The sequence below is a fragment of the Argopecten irradians genome, chromosome 4, assembly GCF_041381155.1.
Source record: "Argopecten irradians isolate NY chromosome 4, Ai_NY, whole genome shotgun sequence".
In the NCBI taxonomy this organism is placed as follows: Eukaryota; Metazoa; Mollusca; class Bivalvia; order Pectinida; family Pectinidae; genus Argopecten; species Argopecten irradians.
This window is the reverse complement of record NC_091137.1, coordinates 12,361,307-12,385,140: the sequence shown is the minus strand read 5'-3', so window position 1 is coordinate 12,385,140 and position 23,834 is coordinate 12,361,307. Positions and strand designations below refer to the sequence as shown.

Sequence of the window (23,834 nt, the reverse complement as noted above, 5' to 3'; positions counted from 1 at the left end):
AGGCCCAATATCAGGTCTCTATAGGCCTCTTGGTTATCAACAAGATGTCATTTACAGATGATGGCCGATATATATTCATGCCAGCATGCTACAGTCCAAAGATATTATCAGTACCCTGGGCTTTTCAGTTAATGCAGACGGCGGCCGAAGATGGACAGAACATGACGATTATATAAAGGTCATCCTGACCCTTTGGGTCAGATGTCCTGTCGTCCTGACCTTTCTTTATCTTGATCTGTTGAACAAATACAACAAACAGACATTGCTTCATTGCCACATTTAATTCATTACGTAAAACACCATTAATTAATAGAAACAGCACTTAATAACAAGAACTATCAATATCACTAATGCTGAGGACTCAGTTAACCTCCATTTCACGTGTCACTGTGGGAAATTCTCACAGAGAAAAACAAATAACATTGCCAAGAAAATTAAAATCACATTCATGAAAATCTTTTATTCTGATGAAGTTATGGATGTAGGTCAAAACCTTCAAACTTTGCATAAGCGATTTTTACTAAAATCTCTTCCCAATTTACACGATTAAATGCAAGGACATGCATCTAAAACTTCTCAGTAAAAGTCATTGAAAGGTGGTCTTCAAATGGACACCACCAGCTTGACATTGTTTTGAATCTTAGCTCTAAAACATGCATCTTTCATATTTTAAACTATACTTGGTACAAAATAGTACACACTTTAATTAAAGCTTTTACAAATGTTATACACTATGTATATAGTAAAGCATCACAATTTAATTGATATCTTTCTTCCAAGCACTAGTTGAAACATGAACTTCATACTGGAATGTTAGATGTTCATTGTTAAACATCGAAAGTTGATTACTGATTAATTTATTGTTTTGTTTATGTAACAAACATTTGTCAAACCCCAAAACCACATACACTAATTCTTTGTCAAATACCATCCAGTCTATGTGTATGAACCTTTGGTTAAGATATTGAGCTCATTTTCCCAAAATTCTATTTTGTTATCATTAAACTTGTATTTTCTTGAATGTAATATTTCCTTCAGACATCCCCATTTGTAATTAGCAAGTCCCACAAAATAAGTTAACAATTGATTTTTCATTGAGAATCTTCCCTTTCGAGGTACATAAATAAATGTATGCAAAATCATTTGGTACTCTAACAAACAAATCTGATGTTCAATTTCACAATCTACATAAATGAAAACAGTGCATAAAGCCAAATGAAAACTGAACATCCGATTTTGATTAGATCCCAAATGATTGTTAAATCTTCTAATGATATGTCCCAAATAAAACATCATACATATTGTAGAAACAATGAAATCTCAGTAATAATATAATGAGCATAAAGCTGTTGGTCGCAGGTTATGATCAAAATACACAAAGCCCTTTTTAAATATTGATAGTGAAAATTTAAGTAACTTCACATGGATTAGTCTATATAATTAATATGCTAATCAATGAACCCAGGTCTATTAAACCTGGTTATATACACATTGATTTTAACAACATATAAGTTTGGTGAACCTGGAAATGTGGATTAATAATCATATAGAAATGAGTTTTCCTTCATTTGATCAAAGCCATGTCATAGTGCCCTAAACATGGGTTTAGGTGAAAACAATGCACACTATGTATATAAACAATTCACAAATGAAGAGTAAATCTGAATTAATTCTAATTAAGTTGAATAACATTGTAAGTACTTCAGCTGTAACAAGAGCCCATTGCACTCGTATCTTGTACTATAATATAAAACATCTTTGTGTTTGCTCTGTGACCACCATGGTAATACATTGTAAAGCAACAATGACACTAGATGTAGTATTGCCGCAAGTTATTGTATGGACTCACAAAAACTTGAATCCAAAAAAATACTAATGCTACGAGAAATTGATAAAATGAAACATGATTAAAACATGTATACCAATCAAACATCTCAGTTATTTTGTCACTTTAATTAGTAAACTGGTCTCAGGACTAAACTGACATGAATTAACACTAGAACTTAGCCCTAGGTGACCTTAAATAGGGGTCAAGGTAATTTCATTTTCCTTACAAATATTGTCAGGCTATAACATACATGATTCAAGGACTTGTTCTAATCTTCAATTAGCTTAAATTCAATTGTGAAATTGAATATGGTTTCTTTTTACAATTTGTTTTTTACTCTTAGTCTAGAAATAAGAAGATGAGGAATGAATCAGCTATCATCTGTCACTTGTTTATAAATCAAATGACTCTGGTTGTTAACATGAAAATAAACAACCACACTACCATCTACTTATAATTAGACTTTTGTTCCACTAGGATACACCCTTAACTACAATTTTTTTCTAATTAATTTGGCAGACTGCCTGCATTCTCCTTAGTGATTTGAACAAGTGTACTGATAAAATTCTACCATTTGATTGTTATACCAGACTTTATGGAGTATTAGACAAACAGGCTACCATGTATTCTTATTACCATAATGATTGTCACTTGACATAATAAGAATGACTTTAAAAATAACAGTCCAAATCCTCTTTACTGCCGTATAGTTTATAAATAGTCAGTAGGTTAGTGAGATTCTTTGTTATTTTACATTGAGAAAGAATAAACACACACAGTCATTAACCAATAAATACACTGAGTAATATCTATATAAACACACACATTAAATCATTAACACATGTACAACACTCATAACATCCAAAATAACAAACACGTCACATTCTTAACAAGTAATGTTACATTCACTGAATTTGTCATACAATTTCATTTGTAGTCCATCATTTAGAGCTATATTCATTATTTTCCCATCATTTACCTTTATTAAATCTTCATGATCATACCCATAACGTAACTTTGTGTCAACTTGAGTTCATCAACAAATAAATTTTGGCTACCATGAATTATCAACACAGGATATCCAACAGATATATCAATTAATCACCGGGAACCATGAGGAGTGCCCAGGGGTACGAAAAATGAGATCAATTATTATAACAAGTCTTCAGCATTTGATTATGTCCAAAATTCAATCATGGATACTACATGTTTTTTAAGTTGTGGCTTTTGGTCAGATACAGTACAGTTAATTATCATCCCTAATTATTGTCAGATGCTGAAGCTCCATTCTACATATCTAAGATAATCTCTAGTGTATGGGATAGTACAGCCAAAATATAGACTTTCTTAATAAGGTAAGAATTCCCAATCCAATCTACATGCGTTTACTGATTGTCTAGTTTTCTCTTTCTTTTACAAAAGATGACATATACATGTATTACAATTCAAAGATAACATTGGAAGGATATTATTCTGTGATAACAATTTGGAATTTTCTTTGATCAGAAATCATACCTAACTAAAGTTATATTCAAGAAAATTATCACATCTGAAAGTTCAAAAAGCACTTTCGAAAATTATTGATACCTAAAAATTCTGATTATGTGGTAAGGAAAACATACAAGTAAAGTTATATTCAAGAAAATTATTTAATCTAACATTTATCAAGAGAAAATGTCTCTCATGATGGACCCTAGAAATGTGCGATCATTATCAATAAATAACATTAACTGACAGGACTATCATTTGACAGCAAATAAATAACATCAAAGGTATCTTTTACACCACTAATTATATATGTGTATATACAGAACTGTTCTAATCCTCAGTGGCAGCACTCTCCAGCATGTTCTCAAAGTAGAAAGGCTGGAACTTGTATCCTTCTCCAGAGTAAAACTTGGACTGGAATTCCACCCTGTCAAAATACAAGCAACAGAACAATTATTTATCATGTAACTGATGTCCTGAACAAAAATGTTTATATAATTGTTACATATAGTCCAAAACACTCCTCTTTTATGCTCCATCCCTCAGATCACAAGAAGTCATCACAAGAATTCTGCATATGCTATAATGTTCTAGTAAACTAAATCAATGACCTCAGCGAACTAAATCTAGTAAGGTTTGATTGTAAATCGAAAAAGGTCTTATTTAGGTCGTCAAAGCCTCTCAATTCTTCAAAAGGCCATGCAATATAGATACATGTAATACAGAAAACAATGCTACTGCTAGTTAATAATAGCTGAGGTTTAAGTCACATACCAGTGAAGACGAAGAGCATGAAGGAAGGCTGACAGTCCTTCCATAACAACTAAGACGACAACCGTCAACACAGCCCAGAAAGCAAACAGAGGTACAATGAGGAAAGCTCCCAGGATTCCAGCATCCATAGCCAAGCCAATGTGTAATACCATCTTCCACAACACCTCAGACAGTTCTGAAGAAATCAATGTAACTTCAAGTGTTATGTATTGGCAAAAATTTCAGGTCCACAATGATTACGGTATATATTAAAGATGAAAGTAATGTTTTGCAGTCTTTTTCTGATGAAATAGAATCCACCCTGTCAATCTGAGAAAGTAAGATAAACATTTTCACATTATCAAAAATTCCTATATACTATATCACAACTCAGACTGGCATTGACTAAACAAATGCCAGATATTGTATGTAATTTACTTCCTTTTCAATAGTACATTGTATAGTCAGAGCTCTAGATATAAACTTAAGGACAGGGTAATAATTGGGACCCCAAAAAAATTAAGGTTGATGTAAACTATCTAATAAAATAAGGAATTAAATCAGAACTACTTCATGTAGTTGTGTATTCAATTCTTTATTAGTAACTTTATTATTTCCATTTTTTTCACTGGACAAACTGCATAAGGTCAAAAAGGAACGTGGGATAATAAAAGGTTGGCATGAGGGGAAAGACAGTTTATAGGGACCTGGGCATTCATTGTTTCATATACAGTACCACCAATAGGTTATGTCTGATGATGTGGATACTTACGAGCATGGGCCAAGCTGAGAGCCCAGAGTCGGAGATAGGAAGCTGTGTGTGATATACAACCTAAACAGTATTCAATGGTGTGTATAGACTGGTGCACAAAGATCTCCTCAAAGTTGAACTCCTGCAAATGAAATGTTTTCTTTATCAAATATGTTCTATCACAGTTGACACATACATCAAAATAATTTGCTTTTTTTCTTCTTCTTTTTTTTTTACATACATTTTCCCCACATTAGTACAGTATAACCTATCTGAACTAAAGACCCCCACCATTACATGTTTGTAATCTGTTTCCCTTTATCTTTAGGCAAACGAAAATAGCTCTGACAGGACTAATTCTGATAATGTTCTTTTGATTGTGATGTGGGTTTTAAAGACCTGTCATTTTCCAAACCAAAACATCATATTTATCACCTCAAAATATTTGTTTTAGATAAATTATACTGTACATATCTCAAATGATAAAACAAAGATCAACCCCAGTATATTCCCATCAGTTTACCAAACATGCATGCATTAAAATAATTTTGTAAGATTGGTCATAATATGGGATTAGTTTGTGTTTAGCATATTTATATACAACATCAAATCATAATGCATAATGTAGACAGTTGTATTACATGGAATATTACACTTAAAATGGCTGTCATATATCAGCAATATTTTCTAAGTACATCTTGTGTCCTCTACTGCATTGAAAAAAAACCCCAAAGAAAATACATTTGTGGTTTTACTAGGAAAATGAGAAAAAAAGAGTACTAATGGTGTTGTCAAAAGGACCATTCTTTATAACAGAAACTTTAACCTATGTCTAAGTATCCAAAATGCCCATCAAAGGAGCATTGATATCCCACAAGTGTCACATTCAAAAGTAAGACCCTCCCTGCATCTTTATAATATGTTGTCTACCAGAAGTAAAAAGGTTGTATGTACATTACGGAGTGTTGATTTTATCAAAGGATTGATTTTACAAACTGATGTATAGTGTATGCTATGTTAATAACTCCCAATTTCTAACAGTCTAACATTTTACGGGGCTGGGTTCATCATATTCACATGCATTTCTTTATCCTTTCAGTATATATGTATATAGATAGAGGTGGACAAAGGGTTACAACTGAAAATTCTGGCAGAACTTTGGTTGGAGATTTAGTAAAGGACACATGCATGATCTGTTATAAATGTAATCAGCTTGAGGACCATGCAGTTTTTCAGCCTTTGACTAAGCATGGTATCCTCTTTATATAAAGTATCAAATGTTTGATTGGCTGTCTGTCTGTCCATCGGAATTACATGAGCTGTATGAAGGGAAAAAACAACAATGGAATATTTAACATGCAGGTATGCTTTAGGTGATGTGAACTCTAGGAAATGGGTAAAAGGTGAGCAACTAACAGCAAGACAAACTGCCAAACATAGTCACAACATTAAAATGAGTTCTGTAAATCAGGCAGCGAAATAAAATAACAACACTTTCCCACAGCTGTCTAACTTGGTGGGACCCACTATTTATGTTGTCATTTTTGTCTATTTGCAAATTAGGTGTTCTTAATTTAGATGTTTCACAAGAGTTGATCTATATTAGCTGTATATTATTTAGGCAGTCAGTGGCAAATATTGGGTTATGAATACCAAGTTGGCAAAGGAAATGGTGACATAAAGCATGCAGTTGGTATTCATAACTCTATAACTGCCAATTGAAGGAAACATATTTAAATCAGGTAAATTTAAACAGGGTACTTTTCATGTGTTTATGATTACAGTGGAATCTAAGTTGTTACAATTTCTTATCCCTACCCCCTTTTTTGACAAATGCAACATTTTAACTATTTTCCCCATGACTCAAAACAATTTTTTTCTCTAGATATTTATTCAGCACATAATTTCAAGACACTCCCTCTTATTCCAAGTTTCAAACAAGGAATTCCTGTGTCACAACTACAGTAGTGCAATAAAATAATGTGCAACGACTTAAAGCCTTTATATCATAAATACAAAAGGTATTCTTGGACTATTTAAAACCCTTGTGTGATGTGACCTGATAACATTGTGTCCCCATATCTATCCCGTCCAACTAAATAAACTCTTTTGTTACTGAGAATGACATCTAAAGGCTTAAAACGTATCATCACCCAACGCCAGACATATCTAGACAGATTAACCAACTGAAATACAAAATGATAACAACATACAGAGAAATCATGTCAGTGGTAAAATAAACTTCTGTAACTTTGTGGTGGTGGTTGTGGTGGTAGGAGGTAGAGGGTGTGTGTGCTGTGTGTGTTACAACAAAACATAACGTTTATTCCTTTTATATTGAGCAACCAAATAGGCCTAGTAAATTTTGAATGATTTAAAAAACTAAACTAAAATAAAGGTACAACATAAAGTAGAGTGCCCAGTGTTGACAGATGGGGTTCAAATAAAATTCAAAATGAGAAATTCTAAAACTGGCTGTATATGACATAGAGCCTTGACAACAAAGCTACAACATAAAGGATTAAAGCAAGGCCACAGCAATCACCTCCTCAGTGTCTGTTAATTCACCGGCCGCCATCATCCCACCGTCACCTTGCTGATTGACCTCCTGAGCGTGATTCACAAGGTCACCGCTCTGAACGGACAATTGCTGATGTTTGAACTGTGAGTGGCAATAAAAGTAGAAATATATACTAGATTGAACACAAATCTCTCTCATTTTGGAATTGTAGCTTTTGACCTCCCTGGCTGCTGGCTGGAACACGGCTCTATGCACTACCACTAAAATGGCGTCATTAGTGTTAATGCTGTTTGGCTGTCTGTTGCTATGGAAACGATTCTTGGATGGACTTGTTTGGGAAGGATCACTTTGCAATCAATGAAATTTTCAGAAAAGTTATTTAATGGTTGCTAACCATTATTCTAAATTTTTCATTCTTTCAGAATTTTCTGAAAACAAATTAATTTTGAAATTCAATCAAAGCATCATTTTTGAATTTTTTTTAGATGTCTTGCATTTATTTTTTAAATAAGCTACCAACATTCAACTTGGGTGCTAAAGTGAATAAATATTCATAGCACTTTGTTGGGGTATTACCAATGATAATGAGCATTGAATGGCTTTAATTGAAAACAGACTTGTAATTTTGTTCAGTGGATCAAGGATAAAGGTTCAGATCTTTATTTTTCATGACAATCCTAAAGTTCATTAATTCTAATTTATTGGTTTTTAAAGACTTTTTGACAAAATAGATGTGACTATTGGCTGGAAATCCTGAAAGCAAAGGTACAATGAATGAACCCCTGATAATAAGCATTCTATCACCCTCTGACACCAAGCTGGTCTCATTCCAGTCTTCGTTTCCATCACCACAGACATGCATGGAAAAACACATTTCAACCAATCATGTATGAGTATGGTAGTCACCTCCTCCTCATCGTCATCCTTGTTGGCCTTGTCTGGGTTGTCAGTGTGGTAGATGACTTCCTCTTCCTCTTCGTCGCCCAGAGGAATGCTCTGGTACGTTGACTTACCACACGTACCGGACTACACAACAACAAAAATGTAGATGATACAACTTCCGTCACATAAACATACCAGATACAGACAAATAACACATTTGGAACCTGTCAAACTGCATGAAATATAGTCTTCATTGTAACTAGAACTGAAAATGACAAATATAATATTATACTGACCTTTGCACTTGACCTTTTACCTTGTGTTCAAATCAAAATTTTAATCCGAGAAGAATTCATAAGACACGCTCTTTTCACTACATCCAAGCATACACAGACAACAGCATAATCAACTAATCCAGTTGATAATTTTTTTCCTTCTATTTTTTGGAACCTGCATAATTCTAAATCTAGGTGGAATGCTAGGACACTTAAACTGACGCAAGACATCAAAGTCACATTATTTAAACCCTAAATCTATGTGAGATTCAAACTTCAGTGTACTCTCTTTACCACTGATTAACATCAGAAACCAAAGAATGCAAATTCCATCCAATGTAAATCAATATGTACTCTATCAACAATGGACTGCAATTACAATGATACCGCCTAAATCACATTTGAAAAGGTAAACTATATTGAACAAAACTCCATCATAAGTCACAATAGAAACTGTTTAATTTACAATCAACCTCCAAAACCCATCACCACTTAAAAACAGTTTAAAATATACATCAAAAGTCATCAACACCTAATATAATCTCCATAGCTACATAAATATGGTAAGTCTAAAACTACATCACAAATCCTTTTGTTTGAGACAATTTACACAAGATGATACATGATTAAGACAACATTTACACCTGACACCCACACAGTTACGCTCCATGCAACATGAAACAGCACATCTGCTTACAATTAAGCATCATAAAAATAATAAAAAAAACAAAAACATAAACTTTCTTAAACATGACAACAAAACAATATAAACCGTACATCAAAAACATACAACTGCATTACATCTTGATTTTAAAATGTGAAATTCACTAGATCATTAGATATAATTTTAGTTGTATCTATTCATCAAAAACATAATGGTAAATTTCTTTCATGGAATTATTGATGTGAAATAGCAATTTCAACATGTTTAAATCACCAACAACTTTATAAACTTATGACTTTTTTCATTAATTTTAAATACATACTTATCATGAATCAGTAGTTATTTAAAATTTTATGTCTGTCCTTACAAAGAAACAAGTATGTAGTTGTTTTAAACTTTTTTCTTTACCTGTCCGTATCTGTGCCAGTGTCGTAACAAGAATGGCTTAGCAAACCACATCCAAGGTACACAGGCCAATGCAAGCAACACAAGGAAGATCTGGAATCCTTTCTGTAGATCAAAACCACATGTCCCATGGATTAGAAATATATACAGATACATGTATGTAGTTATAGCTCCACCTACTGTGGATTAGAAATATATACAGATACATGTACATAGTTATATATACAGATACATGTACATAGTTATAGCCCCACCTACTGTGGATTAGAAAAATATACAGATACATGTACATAGTTATAGCTCCACCTACTGTGGATTAGAAAAATATACAGATACATGTACATAGTTATAGCTCCACCTACTGTGGATTAGAAAAATATACAGATACATGTACGTAGTTATAGCTCCACCTACTGTGGATTAGAAATATATACAGATACATGTACGTAGTTATAGCTCCACCTACTGTGGATTAGAAATATATACAGATACATGTACGTAGTTATAGCTCCACCTACTGTGGATTATATACAGATACATGTACGTACGTAGGATTATATACAGATACATGTACGTAGTTATAGCTCCACTTACTGTAAACCAATATATTTTCATGTCAACTTAATTTTGCGATTTTTCAAGGCAGTTTTAAGACTTGTAGAATTCTTATGTTGTTTGATACATTTTCGATGCCATTGATTTTAGCAATTTCAATTGTCTGTAAAATATGTGAATTTTAATCACTTGTGAAAAGTAAGTAAGTTAAGCTTTCAGTTACCAAACTCATCTACATCTTTCCTTGTAGATATATATCAACACACATAATACATAGCATATTTATAGCTGATTGAACTGTGGTTCTGTCACAATGGATTCATTATGTTCGTTCATGTTATCATATATTGTAGGTTTAAACTAATTTGTATAAAACATTGATTATGAAATTAAAGTCCCCGTATTTTTATTATCAAATGAACCTATTTTTGTTATACTATGAGAACATACCTGACCAGCATAGAAAGTTCGGACACTAGGTTGGGCATTCTCATCATAAGAAAACAGGACCATATTAATCAAACCTGGAATGATGTTTAATCTTTAGTATAAAATATGATGTAAAACACAAAATATAATGAATTTATAATCTTAAATATACTGATCAACAGACTGTACAATATAGATAATCGATCATGAAATGTTAATTTCTTCCTTCCATCAATCAACTACTTTAGAACAGATAAACTTAATTCAAATGTAAATCACATTACCAGTATACATAAATAACAAGTGCAGCTTTACTTCTAAATTTAAAGTCGTTAATTTATCTACATCAAACAATACAAGGGAGTCACTGTTTCAAGTTAATTTCACTTCTAAAGTAAAGCAAGAGTATCCATCAATGAATGTAACCATCAATTTTACAATGGATATAAATATCCTTTGATAGAGGTTTTACCTATGAGTAGATTAGGAGCATTTCCAGTATCCTTGTAGGTAAAGGTCGTCCACTTAACGAAGATAAGGATGATGAGGTAACCAAACATACAGAAGAGGAAGATCACCTGGGGTATAAACTCACAGTAGATGTTTAACGGCTTGTTAAAGTACCTGGAAAACAAGCACATTCTCAGTCACAGCCATTATACAAACTGATCAGATGACTTTTAAAACTTGGCGACATAACTGGGGTAGAGTGAGTTGAAATCACATACATTTGTAGTATCTAGTATACCATGAATATATCTACATTCTTACCTGCTGTTGACAAAGCTGAGTCCGACTCCAAAAAACATCTGAGCGACCCCAAGGATGACGGACAGCTTCATTTTGATGGAGTTTGTCACTGTGATTTTGTTCTTGGATGTAGACCATACCTATCAATAAAATCACACTAAGTTTCGGTATTGATCTACAGAAGGTGTCTACATGTATTTTAGAGAGTAACGGTACAGGTGTGTCAAACATTTGTCACCTTATGGCAAGTTATATGTAAAACAAGAGATCCCAGAGGTAATCTATGTCAGTCAATGGAAAGAAGGATCCTTCCTCTTTTTTCCCTCTTCCTTTGAAATATTTTATGAATACCCACAGGAGAAAATACAATATGCACAAATGGGGTCCTACTGGGAAACTATGCATGACATTTGAGAAAGATCCTTTAAATAGTCATTTCTATGAAAGAGCAGTAACAAATTTCAACTATCAAAATCCAAGTAGCTGCCTGTTGGCCATCACGTTGTCCAATCAATTCCAAATTGTAGTACCTCTGGTATGCACATCTACTGGTTCGAGATGAAGAGACAATGGAATAAGTATAAACTTACCGGGTCAAGACCAATTGGATAAGGCCCATTAACATAGCTGGTCCGAACATCCAAAACTAAATTTTCTGATCCATTCAAAGTCTTCAAGGTATAAGTTCTTAAAAAGAAAGACAATCGATAGTTTACCATATAGACAACACAGGCCCTTGTTAACATATAGGTACAAATGATAAAAGAAGGCATTTTGCTGGACCTCATCATGTATGTCCACACTAATTGTTATCTTTGTCATCAGATAATGCACAAATATCAAAAGCGTCAGAATAAATGTTAACAAAAGTTAATAATACAACAGCCAAAAAACTTACTTTTTGCCTGTGGGTCTATAAATAACTTACTTATTTGTCTGTGGATACATAAATAACTTACTTATTTATCTGTGGATACATAAATAACTTACTTATTTGTCTGCGGGTCTATAGGGTACCAGCCTGAGCCAAAGATATTGACAGACTTGGAGTAGAAGTCATTATAAAGAAGTCCAGTGTAAAGAGAGAAGGCTCCCATCAACAGTATCACATATCTACCACTGAAGAATATCTCAAAGATCTGCAAACAAAGATTTTTTTTTTTTTAAATGTACAATAGCATTTTTTTCAAAGGTCCTGAGTTCTTCAGTATTAACTTCAAACATCAAGCTAGGCAATGAGATCACAAATCTATAAAAATAATTATAATAACATTACCAAAATCATAAAAACATATCTACTAATCTTACTAGCCGATTATCACAGATTTAATAACTTAAATTAACAAATGAGTACACTATATACAGTCAAACCTCGATGTATCAAAGTTCAAGGGACCGCCAGAAAAACTTCGAAACATCGAGACTTCGAATTATTCGTGGTTGAAATTAGACTGATGACCAACTGTGGTAGTTGTACATGTCGTCTCCGTTCCGTAAACTTTATAATAATTGTATTTACCACAAGCAAAACAAAATAAAAACGAAGTATGCAATTAATCACACGTATTGCTATCGTTAGCAATACATACGAATATTATAAACAAGACTTACGTGTACTAGGCCTAACCCATGTACAAGTGTTCGTTTGGTGACTATTTAAGCGATGGTTAATATTACGGAATGAATATAAAAACGAAAACATGTTGTAAAAACGAAACTAAAAAGGAGGAACCGAAAGCGCTACAACACCTACAAAATACTTAAATTTAGAATGATCGATTTGCTCCAGTATTTATGCCAAAGTTTTGCAATGTAACAGTTTTGAGTATGAGTTACTTATAATGTGGCTCGCTATTTACCGTTCCGTAAATTCTACAAACCGCTACCAATGGTGGCGGCGAATGTCAAAAACGACTAACCGTATCTTTGCCGTATTAATGATTTAATAACGCAGCTTGTAAAAACAAAGCACCGGGTATCGGTCTGATTAGTGATATTAATTATCTTGATGATATCAAGCTAGCAACACAAGCTGTCATAATCCCTATTGTCCGGGGAAGGGCCGTCGCGAGACAGCTTGGTGTTACAGCATGCCGCGGGGTATCGGCGAACACCTGATCTGTACAGGTAAATTTTTATTCGAATCATCGAGTGTCACTTACCTATGATTCTATAACAAATGGTCCATGAAAAAAGTTCGATACATTGAGAACTTCGATTCATAAAACTTCGATTCATACATGGGTTAGTTAGTAATGTTATATAGTGAAGAAATTCGGGACCAGACAAAAACTTCGATACAGGGAGAAATTCGATTCATCGAAGTTCGAATCATCGAGGTTTGACTGTATACCAAAGACCTTGATTATTGCACTATAATATTATTACAATACTGACAAATGTCTTTGCAAAATAACTTTAAAATGATACAATAAATACTTTTTTATACACAGTATTTATAATTAACTTCATCAAATCTTACCTCATTATCAATTTTCTTGGCTGCTATCTGTTTTTCCCTCAGAACGAGACCAAGTGCAAACAGGAACATGATGATGCCGTGACCGGTGTCACCAAACATGACGGCGAAGAGGAATGGGAACGAGATGATAGTGTACAGAGCTAAAATAAAAAGAAAACGATAATTCTGTGAAATTCCGACATGCATTCAAAGACAATGATATCCAGACAAATAAAGAAGGATAATGAACTTAATCTTTTTATTCTTTTACATGAATTGTCATTCAGTCAAAATTATTGAAACTTCAGTCATCTAACGTAATTTGCATTATACAAAGATCGGCATAATGATGTCCATACCTGGGTTGACTTCTCTGTAGCTGGCAACACCGTAGGCATCGACAATGTTCTGGAACGCCTGGGTGAATTTGTTGGTGCGGTTGTATGTGGGAGGGATCTGTTTTGTCATCATACGGTTCAGAATGGACGGCACAGAGCTGCCACTTCTCTCCTGTAATATTTAATCACAGAGACGTAAACAAATCAAACAGATACACGTTACTGTATCAGTATAACTTTGATATCAATCACAAGTACAACATTAAAGTTCTACTTCTTAATATCACAGATGATATTTAATTTAAGTTGATCATACCGTGCCCCTCCTCAGTGCTTGCTGAATGCGGTCAAGGTCACCCACAGGACACCAACACTCGGCAATCAGACATTTCTGTGTGACGTCAAGATTGAACATGTTGAGGGTGTGGTAGATAGCTTTGATTTTTCGAACTTTGATGAACCATACTTTGATGTTACGTGCTGCAGCTACCAGTACACGATGCCTGTGGTCCTGGGTCTGACTCAAAACCTGGAGAAATAGAATCTTATATTTGCAAATAGCATCATAACAGATAATGTGCTAAGTCCAGGCTTTTACTATACCTCTAGAGAAATAGAATCTTATAATTGTAAATAATGCCATAAAAATCTCTAGTCCAGAAAATAAGCTCTTAGATAAACAAAATCAGTAAATGTTCTTTTTTTATTATCAACAATAAACTAATGGTTACTATGACTTTCATCTATTACAAAAAAAAACACACACACCATATATAAAGTTACAGAAATGAAAATTTACCCAGCAAACTGTACAACCCTTATTTATAACCTGTCTTACTTACAGTATTCAGATCTTCAATACGGGTCATAACACCTATGGCCATTTCCCTTCTTTCAGCTGGTGTTTCTGGACATGGGTATAATGTGGCTCGGAATCTGAAATATACAAACCATTATTACATGTGAGTTAAGCAGAGGTTTTCAGCTAACAGAAGAATTGTAAGTGTCACAATTGTTGATGAATTGTATGTATTTTGATGATGTTAACAGATTTGTATAACACAGTTTATATATTGAATATCAAATGGACATTGATCTTACCCTTCACAGATCTTCTTTACACGAGATTTCAGTTGTTCTCCTTGGAAGAAAATGATGAAGACAGATTTGTCTACTTGGTCACCCTACAAAAAAACAAATTCTATGAACAAATTTCACTTAATAAATATTTATAGTGGGACGAAGTAACTGAGAAGGTACTTCTACATAACTTTGCTGGTATATCTTGCATGTCAAAAATTAGATCCTTGAAATTGAGGAATGTATTGGGAATGTGACTGTAGATAAAATTAATATAATATACATTTTTATCACATAATTCGCCTGATATCCAGTGTAATATTTTTGCATATGTCACTAGTGTAATATGACCTGGAGCGATTTTCATGGGCTAGAAATTCGATGTCAGACAGAAACAATAAAATGACGTCAGGAAAAATGACGTGACGTCAGGATTTCAAGGACCGTAGGATAAAATGACCGCCTTTGCTGGATTGCCGGAATACTTTTTGACGTGAAATTCTTTGTTATGTAGGTATTTGGAGTTATGTGATAAAAAGTATCTTAAATTTGTGTTCATTTCATATGAGATTTTATGAAACTCGTCTCGAAGTTTTCATTTTTGCTCGCCAAGGGTCGCAAAAACAAAAACTTCTTAGACTTGTTTCATAAAATCTCATATGAAATGAACACTCAGATAAGATCCTATATGCATAATCGAAATTTCAGCGATACATTTCTCTTAATCACATATTAGGAACGAGAATGAAGTTATTTCATTTGAGTTATAGAATCAATAGGAAATATGTACAACTGTATATCATATTTTGCGTTTTGTAAATATCATGTTGAAAAATAAACACATACCGTGACTGGATCCTCCAAAGGGTTATCAATTTCAGCCTGTCTAAGAAAGACATTTCCCCGACAAACTCTCCACAACATACGCTCAAATGCTGGGATTCTCTCACGCAGTATCACACCAGCCACAAACCTATCAGACCAATACAATACATATCAAACCAAAAAATTAATTTAAACCCTTAACAAGCTCGGTCTCCTGTAGAAGCTATGGTGTTTTCCAATACAAGGAAAAAAGGTGGCTGCAACATATTGTAAATCGCGGCAAATATGAATTCGCCAAAAAAATCACTATGAAAACGTCTTTACTGCAGTCAATGCTGTAAATTTTGGAAATTTTATAGTTTTTAGGCATGGAATCATGAAATTAAGTCAGACAACGTTGGGTTACAGTAACTGATTTCAGTTGATTTTTGTGTGTGTGTTTTTTTAAGTGATACTTTATATATTATGCTCTGATCAGCCAGCTAGGGAACCTATATGCATTAACAAACAGTCAACTCAAAGGGTATAATGAATAGGATTTTTGTAACAATAACTTGATGTGGCCACAACACAAAGACAACATGAAAAAGTCCTGACATTGTGACAAAAAAGTCAAGTAACGTCAACACTGTGTTACTTTGCAGTACATTTAGCAATCAAAAAACTTTATACATTACTATGAGATATGTATATAATCATATTTCCTAGCTTAAGACAGAGACTGTTTTCCAAATCCTTAGCAGGGAAGTCAAATACAACATAGAATATTGCCTCATAAGTTCTTTCTATCACAAAATCAAGGTACGTTATATATTCAGTCTTACTCTAGCCTGTCTGTTACAACATCAAGGTACATTATATATTGAGTCTTACCCTAGTCTGTCTGTTACGACATCAAGGTACATTATATATTCAATCTTATCCTAGCCTGTCTGTTACAACACCAAGGTACATTATATATTCAATCTTACCCTAACCTGTCTGTTACAACACCAAGGTACATTATATATTCAATCTTACCCTATAGACTGTCTGCTACAACATCAAGGTACATTATACATTCAATCTTATCCTAGCCTGTCTGTTACAACACCAAAGTACATTATATATTGAGTCTTACCCTAGCCTGTCTGTTACAACATCAAGGAACATTATATATTCAATCTTACCCTAACCTGTCTGTTACAACATCAAGGAACATTATATATTCAATCTTACCCTAACCTGTCTGTTACAACATCAAGGAACATTATATATTCAATCTTACCCTAACCTGTCTGTTACAACATCAAGGTACATTATAGTTACAACATCAATTTACATTATATATTGAGTCTTACCCTAGCCTGTCTGTTACAACATCAAGGAACATTATATATTCAATCTTACCCTAACCTGTCTGTTACAACATCAAGGAACATTATATATTCAATCTTACCCTAACCTGTCTATTACAACATCAAGGAACATCATATATTCAATCTTACCCTAACCTGTCTGTTACAACACCAAAGTACATTATATATTCAATCTTACCCTAACCTGTCTGTTACAACACCAAGGTACATTATATATTGAGTCTTACCCTAGCTTGTCTGTTACATCAAGGAACATTATATATTCAATCTTACCCTAACCTGTCTGTTACAACATCAAGGTACATTATATATTGAGTCTTACCCTAGCTTGTCTGTTACAACATCAAGGAACATTATATATTCAATCTTACCCTAACCTGTCTGTTACAACACCAAGGTACATTATATATTCAATCTTACCCTAACCTGTCTGTTACAACACCAAGGTACATTATATATTCAGTCTTACCCTAGCCTGTCTGTTACAACATCAAGGTACATTATATATTCAATCTTACCCTATCCTGTCTGTTACGACATCAATTTACATTATATATTGAGTCTTACCCTAGCCTGTCTGTTACAACATCAAGGTACATTATATATTCAGTCTTACCCTAACCTGTCTGTTACAACATCAATATAATTATTTAGTACATCACGTGACAGAATACTGGATTCGGATTGGCTACACACATGGCTACTATTTGCAATAGTGCCCGGGCAAGCGGGCACTATTGAAGTGGCGCGAAATTGAACGTGAATGTATTGTGACGTCACCATTACATGACGTTGCGCTTCGACCAAGACGTCAAGATGGCGGACAGGCTGTTGTGTACGGGGATGGAAGCAAATGATGTTTTTCTACAGAAGACAGTTCAGTCATGTTCTAAATGGTCTACTTTCAATCTTCATGAAGCTTAATCCCGTTCACAGATTTCTGTGACAATTCATATGTTGTACTTTTAATGTAACAACGTGGTGTGGAAATGAAAATAGCGTTGCGAGGTGTCGCCTGACGTGCTTCTGTTACGATGACATGAAAACGGGTCTCATGTTGGATGATGTACTAAACCCATTATGGCCTGGTTGAGAGGGCACTATTGCCTCATAGTATTGTCTCGTGATGACATAGTGCCCTCGCCTTCGGCTCGGGCACTATTCCATCCCTCGACAATACTATGAAGCAATAGTGCCCTCTCAACCAGGCCATAATAGATAAATATTCAATCTTACCCTAACCTGTCTGTTACAACACCAAAGTACATTATATATTGAGTCTTACCCTAGCCTGTCTGTTACAACATCAAGGTACATTATAGTTACAACATCAATTTACATTATATATTGAGTCTTACCCTAGCCTGTCTGTTACAACACCAAAGTACATTATATATTCAGTCTTACCCTAACCTGTCTGTTACAACATCAATATAATTATATATTCAATCTTACCCTAGCCTGAGAGCCTGTCCTGCTCGCTGCGCCTCCTCCCCTAGGAGCCCCAGACTCTCCTCTGTTAGAGCAGGGTCATGTAAGGCCTGAGAGTGATGAAGTTCAGCCTGGTCAAATAAGGATACAATACAATAACCCCACCCTCAAAATAAGCAAAATATCTACAAAATCAGGCAACAGAACAAACAACATCAAACAAAACATTGATAGCAGAGTACAGTTACTATAAAGGTGACTATATCTACTATCTTAGTTCACAGATTCTTACTTGAAATCAAATATGAACCAAAACCTTATTCTATTACTAGTATTACATCTAGGTAGGTCTTCTAATAAGTTAAAGGATAGTCAGCTATTGACGCTAGTCAAAGGTTTCATGATTTTAATTAAAATGAACAAAATTTTAGTGGTTTCAAATTTACATGATCTGGCCTTTAGGGTATACATGTATATGATTCAATCATTTCAATTATTTCCCAATAATTTCAATTATTTCCCAATAATAAAAGGAACAAATTTTTGTGATCACAGCCATGTTCCACAAAATAGAGAAAATATCATACCCCGTTATAAAGGTACCAGGTAATCAATTGGTTTTATACCTGGTATTTATAAAGGTAGTAAGGAGGTAATCAATTGGTTCATATACCTGGTATTTATAAAGGTAGTAAGGAGGTAATCAATTGGTTTCCATACCTGGTATTTATAAAGGTAGTAAGGAGGTAATCAATTGGTTCTCATACCTTGGTATTTATAAAGGTAAGTAAGGAGGTAATTAATTGGTTCCATACCCTGGTATTTATAAAGGTAGTAAGGAGGTAATCAATTGGTTCGATACCTGGTATTTATAAAGGTAGTAAGGAGGTAATCAATTGGTTTCCTTGGTTTTCATACCTGGTTTATTTATAAAGGTAGTAAGGAGGTAATCAATTGGTTTCATACCTGGTATTTATAAAGGTAGTAAGGAGGTAATCAATTGGTTTCATACCTGGTATTTATAAAGGTAGTAAGGAGGTAATCAATTGGTTCCATACCTGGTATTTATAAAGGTAGTAAGGAGGTAATCAATTGGTTCCATACCTGGTATTTATAAAGGTAGTAAGGAGGTAATCAATTGGTTTCATACCTGGTATTTATAAAGGTAGTAAGGAGGTAATCAATTGGTTTCATACCTGGTATTTATAAAGGTAGTAAGGAGGTAATCAATTGGTTCATACCTGGTATTTATAAAGGTAGTAAGGAGGTAATCAATTGGTTCCATACCTGGTATTTATAAAGGTAGTAAGGAGGTAATCAATTGGTTTCATACCTGGTATTTATAAAGGTAGTAAGGAGGTAATCAATTGGTTCGATACCTGGTATTTATAAAGGTAGTAAGGAGGTAATCAATTGGTTTCATACCTGGTATTTATAAAGGTAGTAAGGAGGTAATCAATTGGTTTCATACCTGGTATTTATAAAGGTAGTAAGGAGGTAATCAATTGGTTCGATACCTGGTATTTATAAAGGTAGTAAGGAGGTAATCAATTGGTTCGATACCTGGTATTTATAAAGGTAGTAAGGAGGTAATCAATTGGTTTCATACCTGGTATTTATAAAGGTAGTAAGGAGGTAATCAATTGGTTTCATACCTGGTATTTATAAAGGTAGTAAGGAGGTAATCAATTGGTTCGATACCTGGTATTTATAAAGGTAGTAAGGAGGTAATCAATTGGTTCGATACCTGGTATTTATAAAGGTAGTAAGGAGGTAATCAATTGGTTTCATACCTGGTATTTATAAAGGTAGTAAGGAGGTAATCAATTGGTTCGATACCTGGTATTTATAAAGGTAGTAAGGAGGTAATCAATTGGTTTGATACCTGGTATTTATAAAGGTAGTAAGGAGGTAATCAATTGGTTCGATACCTGGTATTTATAAAGGTAGTAAGGAGGTAATCAATTGGTTCGATACCTGGTATTTATAAAGGTAGTAAGGAGGTAATCAATTGGTTCATACTGGTATTTATAAAGGTAGTAAGGAGGTAATCAATTGGTTCGATACCTGGTATTTATAAAGGTAGTAAGGAGGTAATCAATTGGTTCGATACCTGGTATTTATAAAGGTAGTAAGGAGGTAATCAATTGGTTCCATACCTGGTATTTATAAAGGTAGTAAGGAGGTAATCAATTGGTTTGATACCTGGTATTTATAAAGGTAGTAAGGAGGTAATCAATTGGTTTCATACCTGGTATTTATAAAGGTAGTAAGGAGGTAATCAATTGGTTCGATACCTGGTATTTATAAAGGTAGTAAGGAGGTAATCAATTGGTTCGATACCTGGTATTTATAAAGGTAGTAAGGAGGTAATCAATTGGTTTCATACCTGGTATTTATAAAGGTAGTAAGGAGGTAATCAATTGGTTCCATACCTGGTATTTATAAAGGTAGTAAGGAGGTAATCAATTGGTTCCATACCTGGTATTTATAAAGGTAGTAAGGAGGTAATCAATTGGTTTGATACCTGGTATTTATAAAGGTAGTAAGGAGGTAATCAATTGGTTTGATACCTGGTATTTATAAAGGTAGTAAGGAGGTAATCAATTGGTTCATACCTGGTATTTATAAAGGTAGTAAGGAGGTAATCAATTGGTTTCATACCTGGTATTTATAAAGGTAGTAAGGAGGTAATCAATTGGTTCGATACCTGGTATTTATAAAGGTATAAGGAGGTAATCAATTGGTTTGATACCTGGTATTTATAAAGGTAGTAAGGAGGTAATCAATTGGTTTGATACCTGGTATTTATAAAGGTAGTAAGGAGGTAATCAATTGGTTTGATACCTGGTATTTATAAAGGTAGTAAGGAGGTAATCAATTGGTTCGATACCTGGTATTTATAAAGGTAGTAAGGAGGTAATCAATTGGTTTCATACCTGGTATTTATAAAGGTAGTAAGGAGGTAATCAATTGGTTCGATACCTGGTATTTATAAAGGTAGTAAGGAGGTAATCAATTGGTTCGATACCTGGTATTTATAAAGGTAGTAAGGAGGTAATCAATTGGTTCGATACCTGGTATTTATAAAAGTATAGGAGGATAATCAATTGGTTCATACCTGGTATTTATAAAGGTAGTAAGGAGGTAATCAATTGGTTCGATACCTGGTATTTATAAAGGTAGTAAGGAGGTAATCAATTGGTTTCATACCTGGTATTTATAAAGGTAGTAAAGGTATAGGAGGTAGGTAATCAATTGGTTTATACCTGGTATTTATAAAGGTAGTAAGGAGGTAATCAATTGGTTCGATACCTGTATTTATAAAGGTAGTAAGGAGGTAATCAATTGGTTATACCTGGTATTTATAAAGGTAGTAAGGAGGTAATTAATTGGTTTCGATACCTGGTATTTATAAAGGTAGTAAGGAGGTAATCAATTGGTTTCATACCTGGTATTTATAAAGGTAGTAAGGAGGTAATCAATTGGTTCGATACCTGGTATTTATAAAGGTAGTAAGGAGGTAATCAATTGGTTTGATACCTGGTATTTATAAAGGTAGTAAGGAGGTAATCAATTGGTTCCATACCTGGTATTTATAAAGGTAGTAAGGAGGTAATCAATTGGTTCGATACCTGGTATTTATAAAGGTAGTAAGGAGGTAATCAATTGGTTTGATACCTGGTATTTATAAAGGTAGTAAGGAGGTAATCAATTGGTTTCATACCTGGTATTTATAAAGGTAGTAAGGAGGTAATCAATTGGTTTGATACCTGGTATTTATAAAGGTAGTAAAGGAGGTAATCAATTGGTTTGATACCTAACCTGGTATTTATAAAGGTAGTAAGGAGGTAATCAATTGGTTTCATACGTATATAAAAGGTATTTAAGGAGGTAATCAATTGGTTCATACCTGGTATTTATATAAAGGTAGTAAGGGTAATCAATTGGTCCATACCTGGTATTTATAAAGGTAGTAAGGAGGTAATCAATTGGTTCCATACCTGGTATTTATAAAGGTAGTAAGGAGGTAATCAATTGGTTTGATACCTGGTATTTATAAAGGTAGTAAGGAGGTAATCAATTGGTTTGATACCTGGTATTTATAAAGGTAGTAAGGAGGTAATCAATTGGTTTGATACCTGGTATTTATAAAGGTAGTAAGGAGGTAATCAATTGGTTTGATACCTGGTATTTATAAAGGTATTAAGGAGGTAATCAATTGGTTCGATACCTGGTATTTATAAAGGTAGCAAGGAGGTAATCAATTGATTTTCTGAATTATGACATTGACAATTTAAACAAATTGATCAGACTATCTTAAAAGATGGAAAGTGGAAAGTCCCTAACATCCAAGCCTGATTTTGCCTCTCTTACGGAGAAACAAATTGGAAAGTTTTATCTATATTTTTATTAATATTACAGAAAGGTTTTACACAGAATTTACACATGTGGCTTCGTACCAGTAATATGAAATTTATGAAACTTGTTCAATAATCTAATATCTAATATTCAAATTATTTAACTTGTTTAATAAATTTCATACTTTATACCCAATCATGTAAGATCCTCTAGATAATAATTCCAACCAAATGCAGGAACCTCTGTACTGAACACACTGCATCAAAGTGTTAGCAACAACATGGAGTAAAACTTAAACTACAATCACATGCATCCTGTTGTTATCTAAACACTGAGAATAAGGCTATTTATCACAAAACACAACACCAAGTGCAAATGAAAAATAAACAAGAAAACTTTACCAGCTAAATTCTATATTGTCTAATCTCTCTAGTTATCACTTATTTTTAATTATATATTGTGTGCAATATGAATTTGACCTACCAGATAATTTTATGATGGCATATTGCTATGGCCATCACAGATCAGAAAATAGCATGTACTGTAACTTATTTTAACTTATTTCTGTGTGAAATTAATTTTCGCATACTTCACAGGCAATAAGACATCGCAAAAATGAATTGCTGTGAAATTAGTTCAAACACAAATAAAGTAGAATCATAAGAGTATAAGATCATG

The 23,834-nt window shown here is 33.7% G+C and overlaps 1 protein-coding gene across 3 annotated transcripts in view; it reads right to left on the bottom strand.

The window, feature by feature from the left end:
• Positions 1–266: 266 nt before the first annotated feature.
• LOC138320633 (V-type proton ATPase 116 kDa subunit a 1-like) overlaps positions 267–23,834 on the bottom strand; it is a 32,912-nt gene continuing 9,344 nt past the window's right edge. Inside the window, exons 6-22 of one of the 3 annotated variants that reach the window (XM_069263751.1) lie at positions 18,819–18,925; positions 16,027–16,153; positions 15,202–15,284; positions 14,943–15,036; positions 14,417–14,629; positions 14,122–14,272; positions 13,784–13,923; positions 12,292–12,440; positions 11,892–11,988; positions 11,323–11,441; positions 11,024–11,175; positions 10,573–10,646; positions 9,571–9,672; positions 8,248–8,367; positions 4,842–4,962; positions 4,091–4,265; positions 267–3,743 (exon numbers count right to left, since the gene is read on the bottom strand). In XM_069263751.1, coding sequence (XP_069119852.1) covers positions 3,647–3,743; positions 4,091–4,265; positions 4,842–4,962; positions 8,248–8,367; positions 9,571–9,672; positions 10,573–10,646; positions 11,024–11,175; positions 11,323–11,441; positions 11,892–11,988; positions 12,292–12,440; positions 13,784–13,923; positions 14,122–14,272; positions 14,417–14,629; positions 14,943–15,036; positions 15,202–15,284; positions 16,027–16,153; positions 18,819–18,925 — 2,121 coding nt within the window. In that variant the 3' untranslated portion in view covers positions 267–3,646. Of the gene's footprint in view, positions 3,744–4,090; positions 4,266–4,841; positions 4,963–7,365; positions 7,483–8,247; positions 8,368–9,570; positions 9,673–10,572; positions 10,647–11,023; positions 11,176–11,322; positions 11,442–11,891; positions 11,989–12,291; positions 12,441–13,783; positions 13,924–14,121; positions 14,273–14,416; positions 14,630–14,942; positions 15,037–15,201; positions 15,285–16,026; positions 16,154–18,818; positions 18,926–23,834 lie in introns of all 3 variants that reach the window. The other 2 variants (XM_069263752.1, XM_069263753.1) reach the window with 2 other exon arrangements.